Genomic DNA, 19,559 nt, shown 5'->3' with positions numbered 1-19,559 from the left:
AGGAGGAGGAGGAAAAGGAGGGATGACCCTCATCACCACTCCCCCAAGGCTGAGCTGAGCAGAGGAGGAGCTTCGGGTTTGAGCCAAGTCCCACCTTCAGAGGCCAGTAACTGCAGGGAGAGGAGCAGGGAGACAGAAAAAGAGAGTGTGGGGAAGAGCAGAAAGCAAGGAAAAGAGGGCAGCTGCCTGGGGAAGGAAGTGAGAGAGAAGATGAGGGAAGAGGAGAGGGAGAGGAGAGCAGAGGAGAGGAAAAGGAGGCAGAAATAGTCTTGCGTCAAAAGAGGAAGACCAAGGAGTAGACAGGCTACGAAATGGCATTGCTCCTGTGGCTGGGGTCCCAGCTGTCATTGTGCTGGAGCAACATCTCTATACTGGGAGTTTTTCTTACAGTCTTTACTTTACTTCTTGACTTCACAAAGCGCAGGAAGAAGTGGAGCCATTACCCGCCGGGCCCAGTGTCGCTGCCGTTCATTGGGACCATGCTGTACGTTGACTTCCGCAACCCCCACGTCTCCTTCAACCAGGTGAGTGCCGGCCCCTGCGATCAAGCACCCCTCACACGACCGTGGGCCCGGGAGGGGTGGGGACACCCTGGCACAATCTACCCTTGCACAAAGCCAAAGGGCAATGCCCTCTCCAAAGTCCAGGACAAAGCAAGTCACTGCCTAAGGACACTGACCTGGCCCATACAGATAAATAGATAATCACACACCAACACTCGCTAGCCTCCATCTCCCAGTCTCTGCGTGAGCTCAGCGGGAGATGCTGTTGTGCCCCCAACGATAGACGATGCTTGCTCTGCTGTAGAGCTGGCCACCAACTTAACAGATGGGCAGGTGTGGGGGCAAGGGAACAGGGAGATGCACAAACAAGGGAAGACAAGCAAATATCTGTGGGCTGTGGCTGTGGCTGCAGGAATGGCAGACTTGCCTGTGAGTTACTTAAGGGTGCGTGCAGGCATGTGACAGTTTCAGTTAAAGAGATCAGCTTGCGGGATTTGCCCCAGCAGCAATGCCCAAAATCTTGGTAGCGTTCCTATTCAAAGTCAGGGCTTAGCTTTTCTCAAAGGAAAAGCACAGCACAGCTTGCAGCAGATAAACCACGGGGGTTTTGTGCTTCAGTTTGCATATTCTAAAGGCCTTTTCTCTAGGACGGCGCTGTTCAGCTGTCTGTCCAAAATCTGCCAAATGGAGAAACTAAATATAGCATTTGTATTTGCTTGCATATAGTCCAAAAGATTACCATTTTCAAATCACATCACATCAGGGTCATGCTAACCACAATCTTGACCAGTAATCACTTTTAATGATGTATTTCTAGTGCCAGTGAAGTGCTAATTCCCTTTCCAACTCCACTGCAAATAGTCTTAAGTACTTCAATTCCTTGCATTGCTACAGTGCGGAAATTAAGACACTTAGCTTTTTAACAAAAAAAAAAGGACAGAAAAAAGAAAAAGAAAACGGAGCACAGTCTGTGGGGCATTGCTACTATTGCACTGTCTTCCAACAACATGCTCCTGAGCACTTTGTTCAGTGTTACTGACTAGCAGGGGAGCTTCGACCTGGCTTCCTGGGAGTCTATGTCCAGTCAAAGGGCTTGTCTACCTGGAGGAGACTTAGCTCCATGGCAAGCTCCCACGGTGAGTGTATGGCTGACACGGTTACCTGTGCAGCCATCCTGCTGTCAGCATTATGTCTCTCATAGATCACAACAGATGTAGGGTGTGTGCCAGTTACCAGTCTTACTAGATGTGTACGCTCCTTTTAGGGAGAAGGTTGACCTGAAACTCCAGTGTGGAATTGCGTCTTCCAACCGTGTTTCTGGGAACCAGGCTCTGGGTAGATCTTTAGGAACAAATGCCTGTTAAAAAAAATTACCTATCACTTTATCATCAATATTTCCTTCTAGCAGAAGTAGACTAACTCAAAACTTGCCTAGTCTTTCAGATCAAAATAAATACAAGTATTAGGAAATAATTTGTTGTTGAGCAAGCAGCCTTTGAAAATCCCCAAAAAGGTCCTTGACCTTGTGTTGTCAGGCAAAATCCAAAATACTTGCACAATGGTCATGGCAACAGTTCGGCCAGGATAGGTGTATTCTAAATCTTTCCACTCACAGAGCATTGATCCCTGCTTCAGCTGCTGTTTGGCACTGCTCTGAGCTGTTGCACTGCAAAGACAAACGTCAAAGATCAGCTGAAGGTCTCCTAATAAAAACACCTCAAAAATCACTAAATAGTAAAGGCCCTAAGGAAGGATATGGTGATATTTTTGATGTTACATTCAGCTCATTTTCGGGGACATACATTTTATCTTGGCAGCTTCACAAGAAGTTTGGAAATGTCTTCAATCTCCAGAACTGCTGGACTAACCTGGTAGTACTGAACGGGTATAAAACAGTGAAGGAAGCCCTGGTCCACAGATCGGAAGACTTTGCTGACCGGCCATACTTTCCAGTATATGAACATCTGGGCTACGGAAATAAATCTGAAGGCAAGTCCCTTGGAAATGGACATTCCCCGCTGGCACTAGCACAAGGACTGGGTAGATGGTGGGTAGATGGAAGATTTTCTCAGTACGGTGCCACCTTCTCATGTCCCTCTGGTCAATCTCCTTGTATGTCAGCCACCCTTTGGTGGTGAAAAAATCAGATTTGATGAAAAGGGGGCTCCCATTAGTGGTTGTAGTACAGCTCCAGGTGCTAGCACACACCTCTTCAGCAGCGTTAGGACACTATCAGTGGTACAACTTTCCTGCCAGCGCTGGAGCTGGTAGCTCCCGACACCCAGTGATTAATGCTTATACTCACACACTATGTGCATGTTGTTGTCATCACAAAAAAAATGGTAACTTTCTTCCAAGACAGAGTCTTATCCAGCACCCAGCTCACATCTCTCATCCTCAGCTCCTGTGCGGTGGCACAAGCTGCTACCCGGTTCACACAAGCTAAGGGTGCAATGCTGAAGGGTTTAGGAGAGTGATTCCTTTATCCTTAGCAGCACTTGTTGCTCTCATTGAATCCCCTCTCCACCTTCGCTAGTCATGCACATGCATTAGAAGCTGCAGTAATCCATTTTTAGAACTGCTGTACAAGACCAGACTTTTTCATCTATCCACATAAGACCTGTACCTCCAAACTCACATTTGCTATTCTCTAGCGAACTTTGCTTGATGTACGGGTCAGAGCTCCTGACATTTCTTGCTCATCCATAATTCCAGGGATTGTTATAGCAAGATACGGGCATGTCTGGAAGGAGCTAAGGAAATTTACGCTCTCTACCTTGAGGAACTTCGGGATGGGAAAGAAATCCTTGGAGGAGCGAGTGGCGGAGGAAGCTGGATTTCTGTGCTCTGCAGTCAATTCTGAAGAAGGTTTGTCACATCCAGAAGGATGGGGAAATCATAGAAAAAGGCGATAGAGTGATGCAGAGAGAGAAGTAATACTACAGCCACTCTCGTCTGCATGCAGTGCTCTCTTCCTAAGCAAATGCAGTGTTTCTAGTCTACATGCATTAGTGACCCTGCTCTACCTTGAAGCCACTTCTATTTTACACTGTGGGGCTACTGTAACACTAATCCATTTGAAACAGGAAACAAATAGGAAATAAACAGAGATAAAGAGATAAAATATAATTATTCCCAGAGCTGGGTAACTATTACCTTTATGAAGTTTAGTAGAACATATTATCACATGCAAAAGAAGTGCAGCTGAGAGTTTTCACAGCACATCGCCTGTCATCTAGACACAAAGCAAAGTGTTATCTGTCAATAGATAGATATAGGTTCTTCTGTCACAGAAGAACCCTGCAACTTGGCTTTTCTTGGGACTTTTCTCCTTTAAACAAGGATCAACCAAACAGTAGTAGGAGATGAGAAGATCTTCACTTCCTAGTATGATGCATTTGTACTTTGAGTGCTTTGGGGGCTTTTTCTCTTGAAGGCATCAAGGAGGCATTTGTGTATTCTTGTTGCTGACAGCTGAGGCCCAACAGCTTGGTGTTGCTTAGCTTCATTGCTTGGTCTCCATTTCCATTTTTAGGTCGTCCTTTCGATTTACGTTTTCTTGTAAATAATGCAGTCTGCAATGTGATCTGCACCACCATCTTTGGAGAGCGTTTCGATTACGGTGATGAGACATTCAAGAAGCTGTTACATTTGTTTGAAAACTCCCTGAATGAAGAAACTGGATTCCTGCCTCAGGTAAACCAAGAGCGTAATGTGTTCTGTAAGAAGCTGCCCTCTGTTGCTTGAGAGCATTGTGTTTTCATTATTTTTCTTTTTGCATCCCATAATATCTTCTCTCTCTCTCTCTCTCTCTCTGGTTCTGACATCCCAGCTTCTTAATGTGGTGCCCATTTTGTTGCGCATCCCTGGTGTGCCACAGAAAGTCTTTCGAGGGCAAAAGGCGTTCATGGACTTCATAGATGTGCTCATAGATAAGCACATGCAGACCTGGAATCCTGATGACATCCGAGATTTCACTGATGCGTTTTTAAAGGAAATGGAGAAGGTAGGGTGACACCAGCAGGACCTCAGGGTCCAGGGGCAATTCCTCTGCCTGTTTAAGCTTGTTGATAGAAGCTCACTTTCCTCATAAAGGTGTATAAAACCTCTTACTAACTAATTTCCTACTTTTTCATTCCACGTTGCATCTTGAGAAGAAAGATGTTAAATTCTTCATGCTGTAACCTCCTTTATTGTCTTAAGAGACCATATATCTGCTGATGTTCTTGTTCCCATTTTCTAACTTCACGTTCCCCTCAAAGTCTAGCAACTCCCTTCTTTCCAGCCTACACCATTTTGAAGGCATTTAAAAGGCAATGAGAGTTCACTAATACTTCTAAGTTTGCATCACGGGACAAGTCAAGATGCAAGATTCTGTGTATGTCAGTGCCTTAATGACTGATGTCTCAAAATCAGTTACAAAACTGCAGCAACAGACTGGCTTTTTGGTATCATTGCCCAGTCTGTAGCCTGTCTTTAGACCAAGTTACGACTTGGAAAGACAGCATCTCCTTCGGGATGTGTGTCTTTGAATTGCTTGCTAAGAACTAGCTCCCTACAGATCAGATGAAGGCCTAAATCTGAACCTCACTGAAATAAAAGGAGTCTTTCCTTTGATTCAGTAAGGCACGAAGTCATAAAATCAAAGGTACTTGCATCAGCCCATCCATCCACCATATATTTCTGCACATGGATTCACTAAATTTGAAGTGCCAGATGAGCAATAGTAGCAAATTCTGCCTGCGAATTGCTTCCGCCATCCGAGTCCTCAGGCTGGACTGCTGCTCTGCATAACGAACCCTGCCGTGCTGCGGGTGCCGGGCACCTCCAGTTCATGCGTTAGCCCCCGCAGCTCGCACGGGCAGAGCAGCGTGACCTACGTTACTCTGCACTGAGCAGTACTGTTTGGGGGTGGATGTGAGCCTGACCATGTTGCCTCTTGTCACACCCCTCTTCTGTTCACTAAGGTCGCCTGATAAGCCAGTCTGATAAATCCCTCTACTGGGTTAACTTTGTTCAGGTCAACCCCATAGCTCCCTAGCCAGAGATCTTTTATTGGAATAACAGTTGAGTCTTAAATGCCTTATTAATCGCTATCCATATTACAACAGCATCAAAATATACAGAATAACTTAACAGAAGCTAGTCCCTAGGAAAGGAAAGTATAAAGAGGATTAGAAAAGACAAACAGATGAACTCATGCAGAGAACTTGTCATATCTCATATGCTAACAAATTTGAGCTCAATTAGCATTTGGATGAGAGACCAGTTTTGCTGAAATTGGTGTTGCAGACTTAATAGGCAGCAATGATACCCTGATCTTTTTTTTTTTTTTTGATTGTAAGAAAATAGCAGGGCAGAAGCAGTGAGAATCTGTAATGCATAGCTATAGATAGCCCCCTCAAAATACTGTTATGTTGCATTTGCCACATCAATCCAGCCTCCTCTCTACTGCGTGGGGTTTATGATCTGATCAAACCTGAGTAACTGTGTTCCACCTCCTCTGGGGGAGGACGTTACAGCAAGTGGCAGGGGCCTGCTGTATGAGTTAAGAGTACAAGGTGTTCACTTCTGTCCTGAATGCAGGTGTAGCGTTCATCTCTCAGGATATGGGAGGTGACTGATGACCTTCAAATACAGGAGGTAACAGGGTTACCGAAGTACATCAGTCATACACAGACCGTTGCCTGTGTTGTGCTCTACTCTCCCAATTAACTTCTTGGTCAGCAAAAATGGATCTAGGGCTTCTCAATACTTCTCTGGAACAACGGTCTTCTCGCCCAGCAAGTAACCCCAGCTCCAATCACCCACTTGTTTGCTCTCCACAGGGTAAGGCAGCTGAAGAGAGCGGTTTCAACTATAACAACCTTCGTCTGGTGACCGCAGACTTGTTTGGAGCTGGTTCTGAGACCACCTCCACCACTCTCCGGTGGGCATTTCTGTACATGCTTCTCCACCCGGAAATACAGAGTAAGTCAGAAGACAGGCAGAGGTGTGGCATCTTTCCTTCAACCCTCATTTTTCTGCGAGGAGACTGAACATCTTCTCTCCATGGTTTGGGGATTTTGCAATGAGGAACAGCTTTGGTGGTTGTTGGTCTAGCAGAAACCAGGAGAAACACTTCCCAAACATAGCTGTTCTGGCAGGGACTGGTGGCAGGGGAGAAGCCTTGATAGGAAGACTGGAGTTGGAAGGGCAAGTTTGCTCTCACCTTCATTTTGAAGGCTACTTGGGGACTTTCAGTGGCCAGAGTACCCTCTTTCCAGTATTTGGAATAGATGCTAATCTGTTTTAATTCTCTAATGCTGCATGCCCAGGTACCCTTTCAGCTGCAGAGAGGAGGGGTGAGGTAGCATGTCGAGGGACAAGACCTTTATTAAAGATACTAGGCATGAAGAATAGTCTGAGTGACTGAAAACAAATGCATTCCCGTCTAGTTTCTGTTCCTTTCTCTAATTGCTTGTCCTGCTCTCACCCAGTGTCTACAATCTCATGCTGCCAGCCTTCCTACAGCTTGTACCAGCCCCTTCTGTTTATCTAAGGGCACTCTAATTCCTTAGCTGTGCTGCTTTCAGGTAAGGTCCAAGCAGAGATTGATAACGTGATTGGCAGAGAGAGATCACCCACCATGAAGGACCAAGTGAGCATGCCCTACACCAATGCTGTGATCCATGAAGTGCAACGCTACGCGGATGTCGTTCCTATTGGGCTACCTCACATGACGTATCGGGACACCGAGTTGCAAGGCTTCTTCATTCCCAAGGTGACCGTGACCAGAGAGGCAATGCAGCATCCTCTCCCTGTGCAGACGCCAGGCATGGGGTGTGAGTGACCCCACGCAACTCTGCAGCGTTGCACTTCCAGCCCCAAATTACAGTCACTGGCGAGCACTGAAGTAGGACATTTTGAAATGCTAAATCCGGACAGACGGTCACATTTGTGCTCTTAGGTTTGTGCTGGTTCTGTGGGAACCCGACTGCAGTGGCAGCTCAGTGCAAAGGTTTGCTTTCCTCTCGATGAGCTGTGACATTCACTGCCTCTGTTGGAAGGAGAAAGTAACGGAGCCTAACAGGCTCTCTGGAGGCACATGACACCAGCTTACTGGCTTTCCTAAGGTGGTAATAATTAAAACTTTAATCTCTGAAGCTATTCAAATGCCACTGGCATTCAGTCCACTGCCATTGTGACAGGCAGCTGTCCTGGCAGCACTGTTAGCAATGCAACCCTGGGATTTTTTTTTTTAGCCTTGTGATATCTCCTCTAGCTTAGAACATTGACATGTGAAACAGGAAAGCTTTGCAATTTCCCATGGCCCCTGCGAAAGCTGGGCTTTGAAGTCTGTCAGTCAGCTTTTTCTCTCCAGCTATAAAACAAGTGCAGGAGGATCTGAGGAGCAGAGGCTGTTTCCAGTGTGTAACCATGAAACTGGCATTTGCATGCAATGGCCTTTGTAAGGATACAAATTGCAAAAGTTCAGATGCTTCAGAGCATAGGGCAGACACCGTATGTCATTGGAAAAGTGCCCTGCTTTACCTCTGTTTTAAATAAGATACAGAAGAGGAGATTGGTGCCTTACCCTGAAGCACCGAACAATGGTTGCTATTAGATGGGAGACACGGACAAGAGAGGGACCAGCAGTGATGCATTGTGCCAAGATAATGCTGCTGTTCTCACGTAAGTTGTTTCCTCTTGTGGAGGAGCACAGGGGACGACAATCATCACCAACTTGTCTTCCGTGCTGAAGGATGAGGCAGTCTGGGAGAAGCCAAACGAGTTTTACCCCGAACACTTCCTGGATGCGAACGGGCAGTTTGTGAAACCAGAGGCCTTCCTGCCTTTCTCAGCAGGTAAATCTGAGGGCAGGATCCAGCTGCAAGTCAGAGGCACAGCAGGAGGGGTGACCTGCTCCTCCTGCGGTGATTCCATCGTGGTTTAATGTCCTCTTTCACGGACACTTTCTACTCCCTCTCTTGCAGGTCGCCGTGCCTGCCTGGGGGAACAGCTGGCCAGGATGGAGCTCTTTATTTTCTTTACCACTCTCCTGCAGAAATTCACCTTTGTGCTGCCCGAGGACCAGCCCAGGCCACGGGAGGATGGTCACTTTGCCCTCACGAGCTCCCCACACCCATACCTGCTGCGAGCTGTCCCAAGATAAGTGCACACCGCTCTCCTTTCACTCACAGACCACCACCAACGCAAACTCTGTCAGAAATGTTGCAGGTCTAGGCAGGATCATGCCGGGTTCCACTCAAGACCTCTGAAGTCTGCGCAGATGTCCCTAGCTGTGTAAAGTAAGGATCTGGCCCAATATACAGTTTAGCTTAATTCCAGTCCTGGATCTTGAATCAGACAGCCATAGCAAGTTACGACTGACGATCAAGTTTGCAAGTGCATATATGGCTAATCAGCCAGCTCTGCCGTACTTCGGGCTCTCATCGGTTGCAGAACCAGTTCACTGAGCACACAGCCACCGAACGAATTACTAGCCCTGAAACAGTTTACTGAAATACAAGGCTATCCTGGGTAAAAGACAACCCTGGGGTCTTGCCAGTTCTAGGAGCAAAAAAACTTGGAAAAATCTGTAAGGTACTCCTGGCCCACTCTCTTCCTTGTTAGCCCCACTGCATACCCAGCCACGCTCTGCCTCCCATGCAGTGCCGTCCCACAGCAGCGTCTGCCTCTGCCTGGTGCCCAGGGGAGTCCAGCTCTGGCTCGGTTCCCAAAAAAACAATCCAGGGCCGGTCAGCTGATTTGGCATCTGCTGCTGGCAGGCAGCTTCAGCTCCAACAAGGTGACATTTAAATGCAGTTTCAGAGCAGTGCTCCTGAAAAATCTTACCATCCAATACATACCTATCCCCTTCATTCCTTCCTGTTTATTGCATACTCCCGTCTATTGCACACATATTGCATTGCCTTCATTTATAGCCCCAAAGAAAGTAAGTTTTAATCCTGACAACCCTTATGTCACACTATGCCTCCAGTGGGAGTAAATACCAAGGAGGAGTACATAAATAATCCATATGGTGTTTCAGCCACAGAAGCAGGTCATTTGTGAAATACAGAAATTCCTATATTTCAAGAGAAATCCTGGTGTTTAGATTTACCATCTCCTCTATTTAGGTCCTGAAAACTGCTTTTTTTTGGCGTTACATAAAGTCAGCTCTTGGGCAGGTTTGGAACTCACAAAGGGATGGAGTTACACTGTTTCAAACAGTATGGCTGTAGATTTCAGAGCTACCTTTCTCCCTGCAATATTCCTGACGTTGTTTTGCAAGGTGTTAAGATATGTTGATGTTTAGATTAGTAGTAGCTACCTTTTAAGCAGATGGCTGAAAAGACCATAGCATAAAGGAGCTTCTACGCATAACCACAACTAAAAAAAAATCTCTGAATGTGTGTGCACACATTCGTATCTATCTTTCTAATAGTAAATTTGGAAGCTATGGAAGCTATTGAACTATGCAAGTACTTATTAATACCATTCTTAAGATTTTTACTTCAGCAGGAACTGCACATTTATGCTTTTCACCTACAAAATAAACTGAAAGAATAAAAGTGATCTGAAAAGTCTTCTTTCTCGCCCCTCCTCTTTGTGGTTGTCTCACAGTCCTGCTATACACCTGCCTCAGATACTCACTTGACATTTCTCTCCTTACAGCCAGCACCCCATCTGTTTCTTTCAAGAGCCTTTCAGTGCTACTTTTCTGGTTGGTTCAATGACACTGAACTGAACATGCTTGGGTTTATAGTTACCAGCACACACAGAAGTGTTTTTGAAGAGAAGGTTTCAGTGAACTAAACTTCAAACAGAAAGGATTCCAGCACTCATGTATTTGGATAAAAACCGTGGGTATACCTAGAGTAGGGACTGTCTTTCTAGCATGCAAGAATGCATTGAAAGAAAGTCAACCTGCATATGCAAACATCAGCTGGTGTGGCAGGAACAAGTAGATCATTGCAAAATACAGATCTAGCACTGATAATCGGGAAGGGGAAGGCAAGTTCTCCAAGCCAAAAATGGCCGTAAAAGCCAACCAGCTGGTGTTGGGCTGGGGGCGGGCGCTGTGAACAGCACGGGTAGGAGAATGGGGCCCCTGTTGAGAAGCGTCCTTCTGCCTCCCGTCACCCACCGCCTCGGGGCCTGCACCTGCAGGTGACTCCGCGGCAGCAGGGGGGGGGACGGGGGGAAGAGGGAGGGCTCACCAGGGGCCTGCGGGCCCACCAAAGGCCTGCGGTAGCTGCTGCGGCCTCCCCGCTCGCAGTCCCCTCCTCCAGGGAGCCCGTCATGAGGCCGCGGCACCTTGAAGCCCACGCCTCCGTGAGGCTTGCGAGACTAAACCCGCCCCTCCTCCTCCCGACCCCGTACCCCCGCTGCCCTTGCTCGGCTTTCCCTCCGCCTCCCGCCCTCCTCCGGGACCCGCGGCTCCCCCCCGGCCCCTCCCGGGCGGCGCAGGCCGTGAGGGGCGGCGCAGGCCCAATCGCCCCGGGAGGCGGGGCACCCCACGGCCCCGCCCACACGGTCAGTTCCTCCCCTCGCGGCCAGCGGTGATTGGCGTTTCTCCCGACCAATCCGATGGGAGGCCGCCGGCCACGGCGATTGCCAGGCCCAAAAGGCTGGGAGTGGCAGCGCAGCCGGCCAATAGAGGGTCGCCGTGCCTGTGCGCGTTCCCACCGGCGGCGGGGAAGGGGCGGGACGCACCGCGCGGAGGGGTCGCCGCGGAGGCGGCGGCTGCAACAAGATGGCGGTAGCGGGCAAAGGAGCGGTATCTGCCGCGGTGAAGCCGATCTTCAGCCGGGACCTGGGCGAGGCGAAGCGGCGCGTGAGGGAGCTGTACCGGGCCTGGTACCGCGAGGTGCCCAACACGGGTGAGGGGCGCCGAGCCGGCCACGCATGCGCGGGCGGGAGCGCGAGCTCAAGGTCGCAACGGCCACCCCGCAGCCGTTGGGTTCCTAAAGGGCCCGTCGGGGGGTCCCGCCTCATCCCGTCGCTCCCCTGCCCCGGCTTCTGCCGCGGCCCTTTCCCCGCCCTGGCCCGCTGCGTGTGGGGCAGGTGAACACGGTTGTTCGGGGCCTTACAGCGGCTGCGGGGTTGCGGGTTCTCGGCTGCTCCCCGGCGCAGCACGGGCCCGCCGGCCTGGCGCAGTCGGGTTTGCCTCGCCCTCCCCGGCCTCGCCGTTCCCGGCCCGAGGGTGAGGGAGGTCTGGACGGGAAACCTCGGTCTCCTCATGCCTTGCTTGCCACTTGGTTTTCTTAGCTAAGCAAAAGAGAAATCTAGTTTTAATTTTGCAGAACGGGGGTGTGTGGCACGATTGCCTGCCTCCTTAGAACAGCACCGGGACTCGTACCATGGCTGTGTTGTTTATTCTCTTTAAATTAATCATATTAGTGAAGCTGGCAGACGTTGCAAGAACACATGACTGTGTAGTGTTTTGTGGGGTTGAGTTGCACATTGTCAGTGGAAAAAATGAAAACCAATATAGATGAGCTTTGTGAGTGTTCTGGTTTTTGTAGTACACCTATACCAGCTGGACATCACGGTGAAACAGGGACGTAACAAGGTGCGGGAGATGTTCATGAAGAATGCCCACGTTGCAGATCCACGGGTGATAGACATGCTGGTTATTAAGGTACAAACAAGTTATTCCCATTTTGTTGAAGCTGCAGAGAACGCGAGAGTGGATAATTGGTGGTGAGTGTGATGGAGGAGAGGGACAGTTTTATTTCAGCTTGCGCTATGGAGGAGTTGTCTCTTGCAATCCAGATTGGTTTATCTCTGTCAACAAACCTGTTGATAAGGGATCAAGCTGCTTTAGCATGCAGAGGAATAGGGTCTTAGCTCACCTAAGTCAGAGTTGCTAGAGTACGGATTTCTGTTATTCAGTGTACTGGCTCTTCCAGTTTGCAGGTGTTTAAAAGAGGAAGTGTATGGCAAGCAAAACGGTAGTTTAAATAACAAGTTTGTGGTTTTGGTTTTTTTAGAAAACAATGGCAATCAAAGAAAGGGGGAAAAGATGCTGCTGGCTAGTTTACCGTTAAAAATGACCTTTCTACTCCCTACCGTACTTCCTTAGATTGGGATGTGGTTTTCTTCACCAATTCTGAAACATCCATTAGAGTGGCAGTACTTGGTGGGAGGCTGGCTTTGTGTGGCAAAACACCCCAGCCCTGTAACACATCTGGTTATGTCTCAGGCCTGAGAGACCTGTCTGGTTCAAAGCAATAATCGGCATACCAAGAGCAGGGCAAGGCTTCAGAACGGGTCTGAGCAACAATGACTGACCTCTGCAGTTCTCATGCATTAGGGACTGCCGTGCTCACCTGTTGTATTTCTTGCATTTCAAGACAGTTAATCTGTCTTGACATGATGAAAAAGATCTGGGAACAGAATCCTACATAATACGGTAGGTGACAATTCCAGGCAGTCTCATTTTGCCCTGTGCCGCCATCCTCCGAAACCAGTACAATAATTCATAGACTGGAGTCATGACGAAGTTATGTTTAATATCTCTGTGGTAGTGATACTGGTGCAAAGCACTTCACAGCAATTTTACTTAGTTTTACAGCTAACTTGCAGCTATTAAAAAAAATTAAATAGAGATGCATGAAAGTTAGGAATGTTATGTAGAATTTTATGGGGGTGCTGGTCATAAGAGAAACAAGACAGGTTCTAAGAAGGGGGCAGGGTCCCTTGCCTATTCCACAGGGCTGGGAAGCTGTGCTGTAGAGACAAGCGACTTGTTAATATAGGATGTGAAGCAATAAAGTCACAAGGCAGGAACAGTGTATATATCTTTGTGTCACAGTATAGGTGATGCCAGCAGTCTTTAGGAGTACAGAATTGTTGATGCAGCTATCTTAAGGGTGTTTCTAAGTGCATTCAAATAACTTTCATAGTGCTGTATAGACAGACTCGGGCTCTAACTGAGAACTAGCCTAAAATTCTTTTGTCTGTGCGCAGGGAAAAATGGATCTTCAAGAAACTATTCAGATATGGAAGCAGAGGACTCACATCATGAGGTATTTCCACGAGACGGAAACCCCACGACCTAAAGACTTTCTGTCCAAATTCTATGCGGGCCACGATCCCTGAGAGATTGACTCTGTGTCTTCCTGCCTTGTATTACAAATAAAGTCCTATATAGTAGAAAAAAAATCTGTACAGAAAGATTGTATAGTACATTAGGAGCCCAATGACTAACTCTGAATCCAAAGTGTGTGCAAGTCGTTATGATCTGTATGAAGAGCTGCAATTTCCTCGTTTTGCCAATGTGTATTTTCAGTGGATGGAGTTTGTCCCATCGCTTGCCCTGGAGTGTCTGCTTGAATAACCACAACACAACCTGGCTGTGGGACTTTCTGCTTAGCCTGCAGCCCTGTGCGTAGGCGTTGGCTCTGTGGAAGAAAGAGCGGGCCTTCAGAAAAGCCAGTGTAGTCGCAGAAATATTCTTGGGCTTCAGGCCCATCTGTATTCATGCAGTGTTCTGCAATTTCATGCTCTGACTTTGTTGACCTTATGTTTTTTACTTGGACACTAGTCTCTGTTTACTTCGTCACAGAGAATGGCATAAAATCGAATAGGCAAATAAAGCCCTTTGTGCAATAAAAAGATCAGCAGAGTCCATTTCCCTGCTGTAAAATGAAATTACCTGGAAAAATGGGGTTTTGTACTGTTGCCTAGAATAGGAAGACTCTGTAAGAGCTTCTGATGCCTAGCAGAAGGTGGTGTCCTACCATCACCTCCTTAACTGACTCAGAAATTACTAGCTCCCTTTTGAGAAGGGCAAGGAGAATTTGTTCTTTCACCAGTCAGAACAGGTTTTCAGCAGGTAACTCGGTGCTGGAGCTCCCCATGCGTGATCAGCATTGAATCTTTGTAGTATGCTCAAACTTCTTTTTATCCTTGCCTAAGTACTGGGGCTTTCTTCCCCATCTGAGGACTGTAAAGCAGCACTCCTCAGAGACGTGTAGCTATGTGTACCTAGGGGCTTTGGGGGTGGGCTGTTTTTAAGGACAGGGTTGACACAGGAAGGGCCAGGAGAGATGGTGGGATAAAGCAGTGATAAGGAATTCGGCAGTATAGAATACAGGAGCAGGGACATGTTTGGCTCCCAAGAGCAGATGAACTGGAGCAACCACTTTTCAGGCAGCTTTGGGGAAGGAGGGGGCAGCTCGGATACCGAGTAACTCAAGAACCTGCCAGCTGCGTTCAGCTACTGCTCTTGGGGTTACTGATTGCAGGCTCCCTTTTCTCTCAGTAGCTGCGCTGGAGAGTTACAGAGCAAACATCAAAAGCAGTGCCAAATAATAAGGGAGCAAATGTGGCTGTTTTGTTTGTTTGAACTATACACTGTGCTAAGGTCCGCAACATTAAAAGAAACTTTTAAACAGCTACATGAATACTGAAGGGAAAAGTGGGCAGTCAAGAGCAGAGGCCAGATCTACTGACCAGAAACCCTGAGAGACACACTGGGGCAATGCTGGCTTAAAAAAAAAATAATAATAATTTGACTTCTGTCAAGGTATTTGAGAAAACAGCTGGTCTGATGTTACTGAAGATACTCTACGCATGCCCTAGCAGTAGAGAAGACCTTTTAAGTCTATTCTGCAAGGATTTAATTGCAATAGTAAACACTTCTATGAAAAGAAGAGTTGAAGTTTATACACAATTAATACATTAGGGCTCATACAGAAGGAAGTACTGAACTACCTAGGAAATACCAGGTACTTGGAGCCAGAGTGTTCAGAGATTAAATGCTATAAAACACATCAGTGAGTTAGTTTGCCACTCATGATCTTAACCTTTTAGCAAAGTTAGTCAAAACTTTTAACTCTGCGATGATAATACTGTATTTAATCCTCAGTGAGGTGAAATTAATGATATAGTGTCCATCAGATATAGCTGCTCGTTGTAAATCAGCATTATTTGAACTGCAGTGCCAGTGTCAATACGCCCTCCATTCTTTTAATGGGGCTGTGTTGTGGGGCTGCTGCTTCCTCTAGGATTCCTGTCGTACTGTAGATCAGTACTGAGTTACAGAAAGGACTTAAAGAGGAAATAAATATGAAGAGAGCCACTTTACTGGAACAGACATATGGAGGTAGAAAGGTTAAGACAGAAATGCTAGGACATTAGGCACCTAATCTATAAAAACACAATACCAAAGTCATACATCTCAGTCTCTTCATCTTTAATTAAGTGTTTCCCATATTGCTAACAAAAGGAATCCCAAGCAGTCTTTGATGAGGTGAGCGTGTGTGTGCAAGGATAGAGGGCCTATCAAGCACTTCCTTCAACCCTGGTCTACAGATTTCCATCATACAGACATGCGCAGGACACTCGTTGGCAAAGGGGATATAGAGCCCCCTGTCCACGTTTAGGAAGGACAAACCACAGGTGACAGATGTTGGAACCATTGCTTTGTCAATGGTTTTCTCCCTTCTGTTCTTCCGTTAACAGTTCTGCAAATAGAATAATAAGCCGTTACTCTTCAGATATACTGTACTGAGCTCCAGTCCATACCCTCCCCCTGAACCACACAAGGTGGGGGTTTACATAAAAGGAGTTCCTAGCAGGCCACTGTAGTCTTTACAATCTTTTGATTTGTTGTTTTTAGCTGCACAGTGCGTGCTGGAAAATCCCTTTATCAAATGGAATACATCCACCAAAGCGGTTATAAAGCAACACTATTTACAACTTCTTTAAAACAGCTTCTTTGTTCTATAGAGAATGAAATACACCCAAACTCAAATCCTTACACAAGGGCAAGCCAAACAGAATAACATAAAATGGTGGAAAGTGTAGTGCAGTGTAGCATACTGTAGATAAAGGTGAATTATTTCCGCTCTTCCTTTATCCAATGAGTCTGAATGGTCCAGCTACTTGAGAGATGAGCGTTGTAACAACCACCGGGCAGTTTGTTCTGATGGGTTCTGGAATTCTCTTAAATTGTTCACCTCTATCAGAATTTCATACAATAAGTGATTCTCTTTTACAATAGTCATTCTGTGAGTTAGCAGAAGACTTTTAAACAGGTAAACATGTAGAATAGAATCAGAGAATCATTTAGGTTGGAAAAGACCCTTAAGATCATTGAGTCCAACCGCAAACCTAACACTGCCAAGTCCACCCCTAAACCATGTCCCTAAGTAAGTGCCACGTCAACACGTCTTTCTGAATACCTCCAGGGATGGTGACTCAACCGCTTCCCTGGGCAGCCTCTTCCAGTGCTTCACAACCCTTTCAGTGAAGAAATTTTTCCTAATATCCAATCTAAACCTCCCCTGGCACAACTTGAGGCCCTTTCCCCTTGTCCTATTGCTTGTTACTTGGAGGAAGAGACCGACACCCACCTGGCTACAACCTCCTCTCAGGTGGTTCTAGAGAGCGATAAGGTCTCCCCTCAGCCTCCTTTTCTCCAGGCTGAACAACCCCAGTTCCCTCAGCCGCTCCTCATAAGACTTGTGCTCTGGACCCTTCACCAGCTTCATTGCTCTTCTTTGGACATGTGAAGTAATGACACTGAAGTCCCTCTTTTCTGTCTGCAGTATAGACCCTCACTGACTACAGTTTATTTCTGATTCAAATGACAGGATCTACGACACCATCAGTTTATTCTGATCTCTAACAAATGTATGTTGTGGAGATTTCACATTCAGATACCCGTCTGGCCTACCCTGGTATAAAAGAACGGAAAAGTTTGTAGCTAGAGGCAATACTGTGTCCGTGTGTTTAACTGCAAATGCATCTTTCAAGCTGTTGCTGTCTGTATTTCCTGCTCTGAGATTCTCCTCCCTGCCCCAAGCCAAACGGGAAGCACAAACAACTAGATTGCTGGTGACGTTAATGACATACCCTTTAGTCATCGTCGTCGTCATCCTCTGGGACAAAGATATCATGTTCTTCAAGTAGGGCTGCGAAGTTCTTACTGATCTGAGTCCCAACATACAGGAAAGGGATCACAACGCTGAACACTCTGAGGAGGCCGAAGGGCGTCTGCAAGGAGCCGATTGGAAAAGACTGACCTTTACCAGCAAGCTGCACTTTGGCCGAACCGACGTACTCCCGGCCCCCCAGGCGTGCAGAGGACCCGGGAAGCGGCGGGAAGAAGGGTGTGCCGTCCCTAGCGCCAAACGCCCAGTCACCGCATCGCGCTTTATTATAAAAACTCCAGCACCGGGAGAGCCGGAACCCGCGGGGAGCTCGGGGCAGGAAACACGAGTGGCTTAGGAAGGGAGAGCGGTTGCTGGTGAGAAACGGCCGCGTACCGGCGGGTGTCTACCTCCTCCTCCTCCTCATGGCGCAGTGACCACCGCCGGGCCAGCGCCGCCCCGCTCGGGGGGACAGGAGCCGCCCGCGCCCTCCCCGACCCCTCAGGGCCGCTCCCGCCACCCTCCCGCTGGCGAGCGCCCGCGCTTCCGCACCTCCGCCCCGCCCACAGCCGCTCCGCTCATTAGCCTAGACCCTGTCACTCACTTCCCACCGCCCCACCCACAGCAGATGCACACGCACTGATTGGCCACCGCTGCCATCCGTTGCGCCGCGATTGGCTGCCGCCCCCACCCGCTCGCCCCTCACTCACCTTAACCGGCTTGGGCAAAATGGCGCCGCTGCGGGTGACAGTGGCACTCCGGCAGGGCACAAGCGGCACGGCCGGGCTGCGGCGCGGCCCGCCCCAGCCCGCTCGCCCCGAGTAAGCCGCGGCCGCCGCCAGGAGCCGTCCGCCTGCCGCTGCCATCCTCCCTCCCTCCCTCCTGCCCCTCGCCGGGCTCCCGTAACGGCCGAGCCGAGGCGTCACCCGGGGCGGCGGGGCCTCCGGCTCTCGCGAGGCTTGGGGGGGAAGGGGGCGAGGTCGCCGGTGCGCATGCGTGAGGCGGCGCTGGCAGCCTCGCCGGGGAGCGGGCCGCGGCACCGGGCCGAGCCTGGCCCGCCGCACCGCCTCTCTCGCTGCAACCCGGAGGAGAAAGGAACCGGGCAGCCTTTTACCGCCAAAGGGCGCGGTAAGGCTCGGCAGAGGAAAACCGGGCCGGGTGTCCCTAAAAACGGGCAGGGCGGGAATCGCCCGCCGGCGTCAGGGGTTCACAGCTCCATTGGCAGCGCACGGGCTACAAATCACAACGGTTTATTCGGCTTCACGGCATAAAATACAAACGTTGACAATGTCTTGAAATGCATAATACAAGTTCCGCACGCAAAACTGCCTCTTAAAAAAGAACACGTCGTCTACCTAAAATACAAGCATTTCAAAAGGCGGGAGCGTTTCCACAGGTTGCTCGTCGCGTTGCCTGGTAATTGTGCGGATTATAAAGCATGCTCGGTGCTGGTGAAAGATGCCCCTGACACGGAAACTCCACGCGTTCCCTGTGTGTTTCAGTGGGGGTTATTTAAGTTTCTCTGCAAAGGCAGTTGAGAGGGGTAACATTATGGGGTCATCCACCCCCAAACTATTAATGCGGTAGCTATTGTAATGGAAAATGTCCAGTCTTGGTTGTGACTGTCCGCCAAATGGCTAGCGGTGGCCACAGGTAAAATCTTTAGGTTACTCATCACTAGGACCTGGATTCAGTGGAAAACATCACCACAGTTGTTTTATAAAAAGATAAATGTGCAGAAATAAAACAATACATTATAGGCCTGAATCTGAAATCTCAGCCTCAGAAAAATGGAAGGATTTCATCAACTATTTTAACAGGATTGGGAACCCTTCTTGGCACAGCTTACAAAGGCCATGTCAGAGGCCTCCCCCCCTCTTTCAGTCTTCAATTTCTTTTAAATTCAAGCATTCAGATTCAAGCATTTTTCGCTCATCGCTTTTGCATTATTATGCTAAAGAAAGTTCTTAGAAAAGGATTTGACTTCAGTACTTTAAGAAAAGTAGCCATTCAGCTTTAGTGTTCAGCTCCCCCTTTGCTAGGGAACCTGTTTTGTGCTGTCCAGGCATTTTCTACTTTTAAAAAATAATAAGGGAAAGCGAAGGCGGGAGGTGAAACAGTCCAAACCTGAATGACCAGAGAAAAACTGTGTGTGGCAATCATCAGTCTTATTTTGCTGTCGAGG

General features: G+C 48.2%; 3 protein-coding genes across 4 annotated transcripts; 2 read left to right on the top strand and 1 right to left on the bottom strand.

Annotated features, from left to right (window-relative positions):
• The first annotated feature begins 180 nt into the window (after nucleotides 1–180).
• Nucleotides 181–10,075, top strand: LOC127014896 (cytochrome P450 2D14). Of its 2 annotated transcripts, XM_050894545.1 has the most exons (9): nucleotides 181–524; nucleotides 2,321–2,492; nucleotides 3,219–3,371; nucleotides 4,039–4,199; nucleotides 4,336–4,509; nucleotides 6,332–6,473; nucleotides 7,079–7,266; nucleotides 8,209–8,350; nucleotides 8,480–10,075. In XM_050894545.1, the coding sequence occupies exons 1-9, from the start codon at nucleotides 312–314 to the stop codon at nucleotides 8,656–8,658; spliced, it is 1,524 nt and encodes a 507-aa protein (XP_050750502.1). In that variant the 5' UTR covers nucleotides 181–311; the 3' UTR covers nucleotides 8,659–10,075. The 2 variants fall into 2 exon arrangements, with proteins under 2 accessions (XP_050750502.1, XP_050750509.1); XM_050894552.1 differs by lacking the exon at nucleotides 8,480–10,075 and having other exon boundaries at nucleotides 8,201–8,306.
• A 1,157-nt stretch (nucleotides 10,076–11,232) lies between these two features.
• Nucleotides 11,233–14,160, top strand: NDUFA6 (NADH:ubiquinone oxidoreductase subunit A6). The gene is made up of 3 exons (XM_050898790.1): nucleotides 11,233–11,371; nucleotides 12,017–12,132; nucleotides 13,464–14,160. Exons 1-3 carry the CDS (start codon nucleotides 11,245–11,247, stop codon nucleotides 13,593–13,595), a joined length of 375 nt encoding a protein of 124 aa, XP_050754747.1. The 5' UTR covers nucleotides 11,233–11,244; the 3' UTR covers nucleotides 13,596–14,160.
• A 1,512-nt stretch (nucleotides 14,161–15,672) lies between these two features.
• Nucleotides 15,673–18,240, bottom strand: SMDT1 (single-pass membrane protein with aspartate rich tail 1). Its single transcript, XM_050908519.1, has 3 exons — nucleotides 18,085–18,240; nucleotides 17,358–17,498; nucleotides 15,673–15,964 (listed from the first exon to the last, which is right to left on the bottom strand). Exons 1-2 carry the CDS (start codon nucleotides 18,238–18,240, stop codon nucleotides 17,361–17,363), a joined length of 294 nt encoding a protein of 97 aa, XP_050764476.1. The 3' UTR covers nucleotides 15,673–15,964; nucleotides 17,358–17,360.
• Nucleotides 18,241–19,559: the final 1,319 nt, after the last annotated feature.

Source organism: Gymnogyps californianus, chromosome 1 (genome assembly GCF_018139145.2).
Source record: "Gymnogyps californianus isolate 813 chromosome 1, ASM1813914v2, whole genome shotgun sequence".
In the NCBI taxonomy this organism is placed as follows: domain Eukaryota; kingdom Metazoa; phylum Chordata; class Aves; order Accipitriformes; family Cathartidae; genus Gymnogyps; species Gymnogyps californianus.
Note: the sequence above shows the minus strand (reverse complement) of the source record. Positions and strands in the feature narration are given on the sequence as shown.

Bases quoted from the DNA above. Each gene is read 5' to 3' on its own strand.
- NDUFA6 (XM_050898790.1), top strand. From the start codon at position 11,245: ATGGCGGTAGCGGGCAAAGGAGCGGTATCTGCCGCGGTGAAGCCGATC. The intron at 11,372-12,016 runs GTGAGGGGCGCC...TGGTTTTTGTAG, and splicing joins CCGCGAGGTGCCCAACACGG to TACACCTATACCAGCTGGAC. The intron at 12,133-13,463 runs GTACAAACAAGT...GTCTGTGCGCAG, and splicing joins TAGACATGCTGGTTATTAAG to GGAAAAATGGATCTTCAAGA.
- LOC127014896 (XM_050894545.1), top strand. From the start codon at position 312: ATGGCATTGCTCCTGTGGCTGGGGTCCCAGCTGTCATTGTGCTGGAGC. The intron at 525-2,320 runs GTGAGTGCCGGC...TTATCTTGGCAG, and splicing joins CCCACGTCTCCTTCAACCAG to CTTCACAAGAAGTTTGGAAA. The intron at 6,474-7,078 runs GTAAGTCAGAAG...TGCTGCTTTCAG, and splicing joins TCTCCACCCGGAAATACAGA to GTAAGGTCCAAGCAGAGATT.
- SMDT1 (XM_050908519.1), bottom strand. From the start codon at position 18,240: ATGGCAGCGGCAGGCGGACGGCTCCTGGCGGCGGCCGCGGCTTACTCG. The intron at 17,499-18,084 runs GTGAGTGAGGGG...GGCTCCTTGCAG, and splicing joins TTTTGCCCAAGCCGGTTAAG to ACGCCCTTCGGCCTCCTCAG.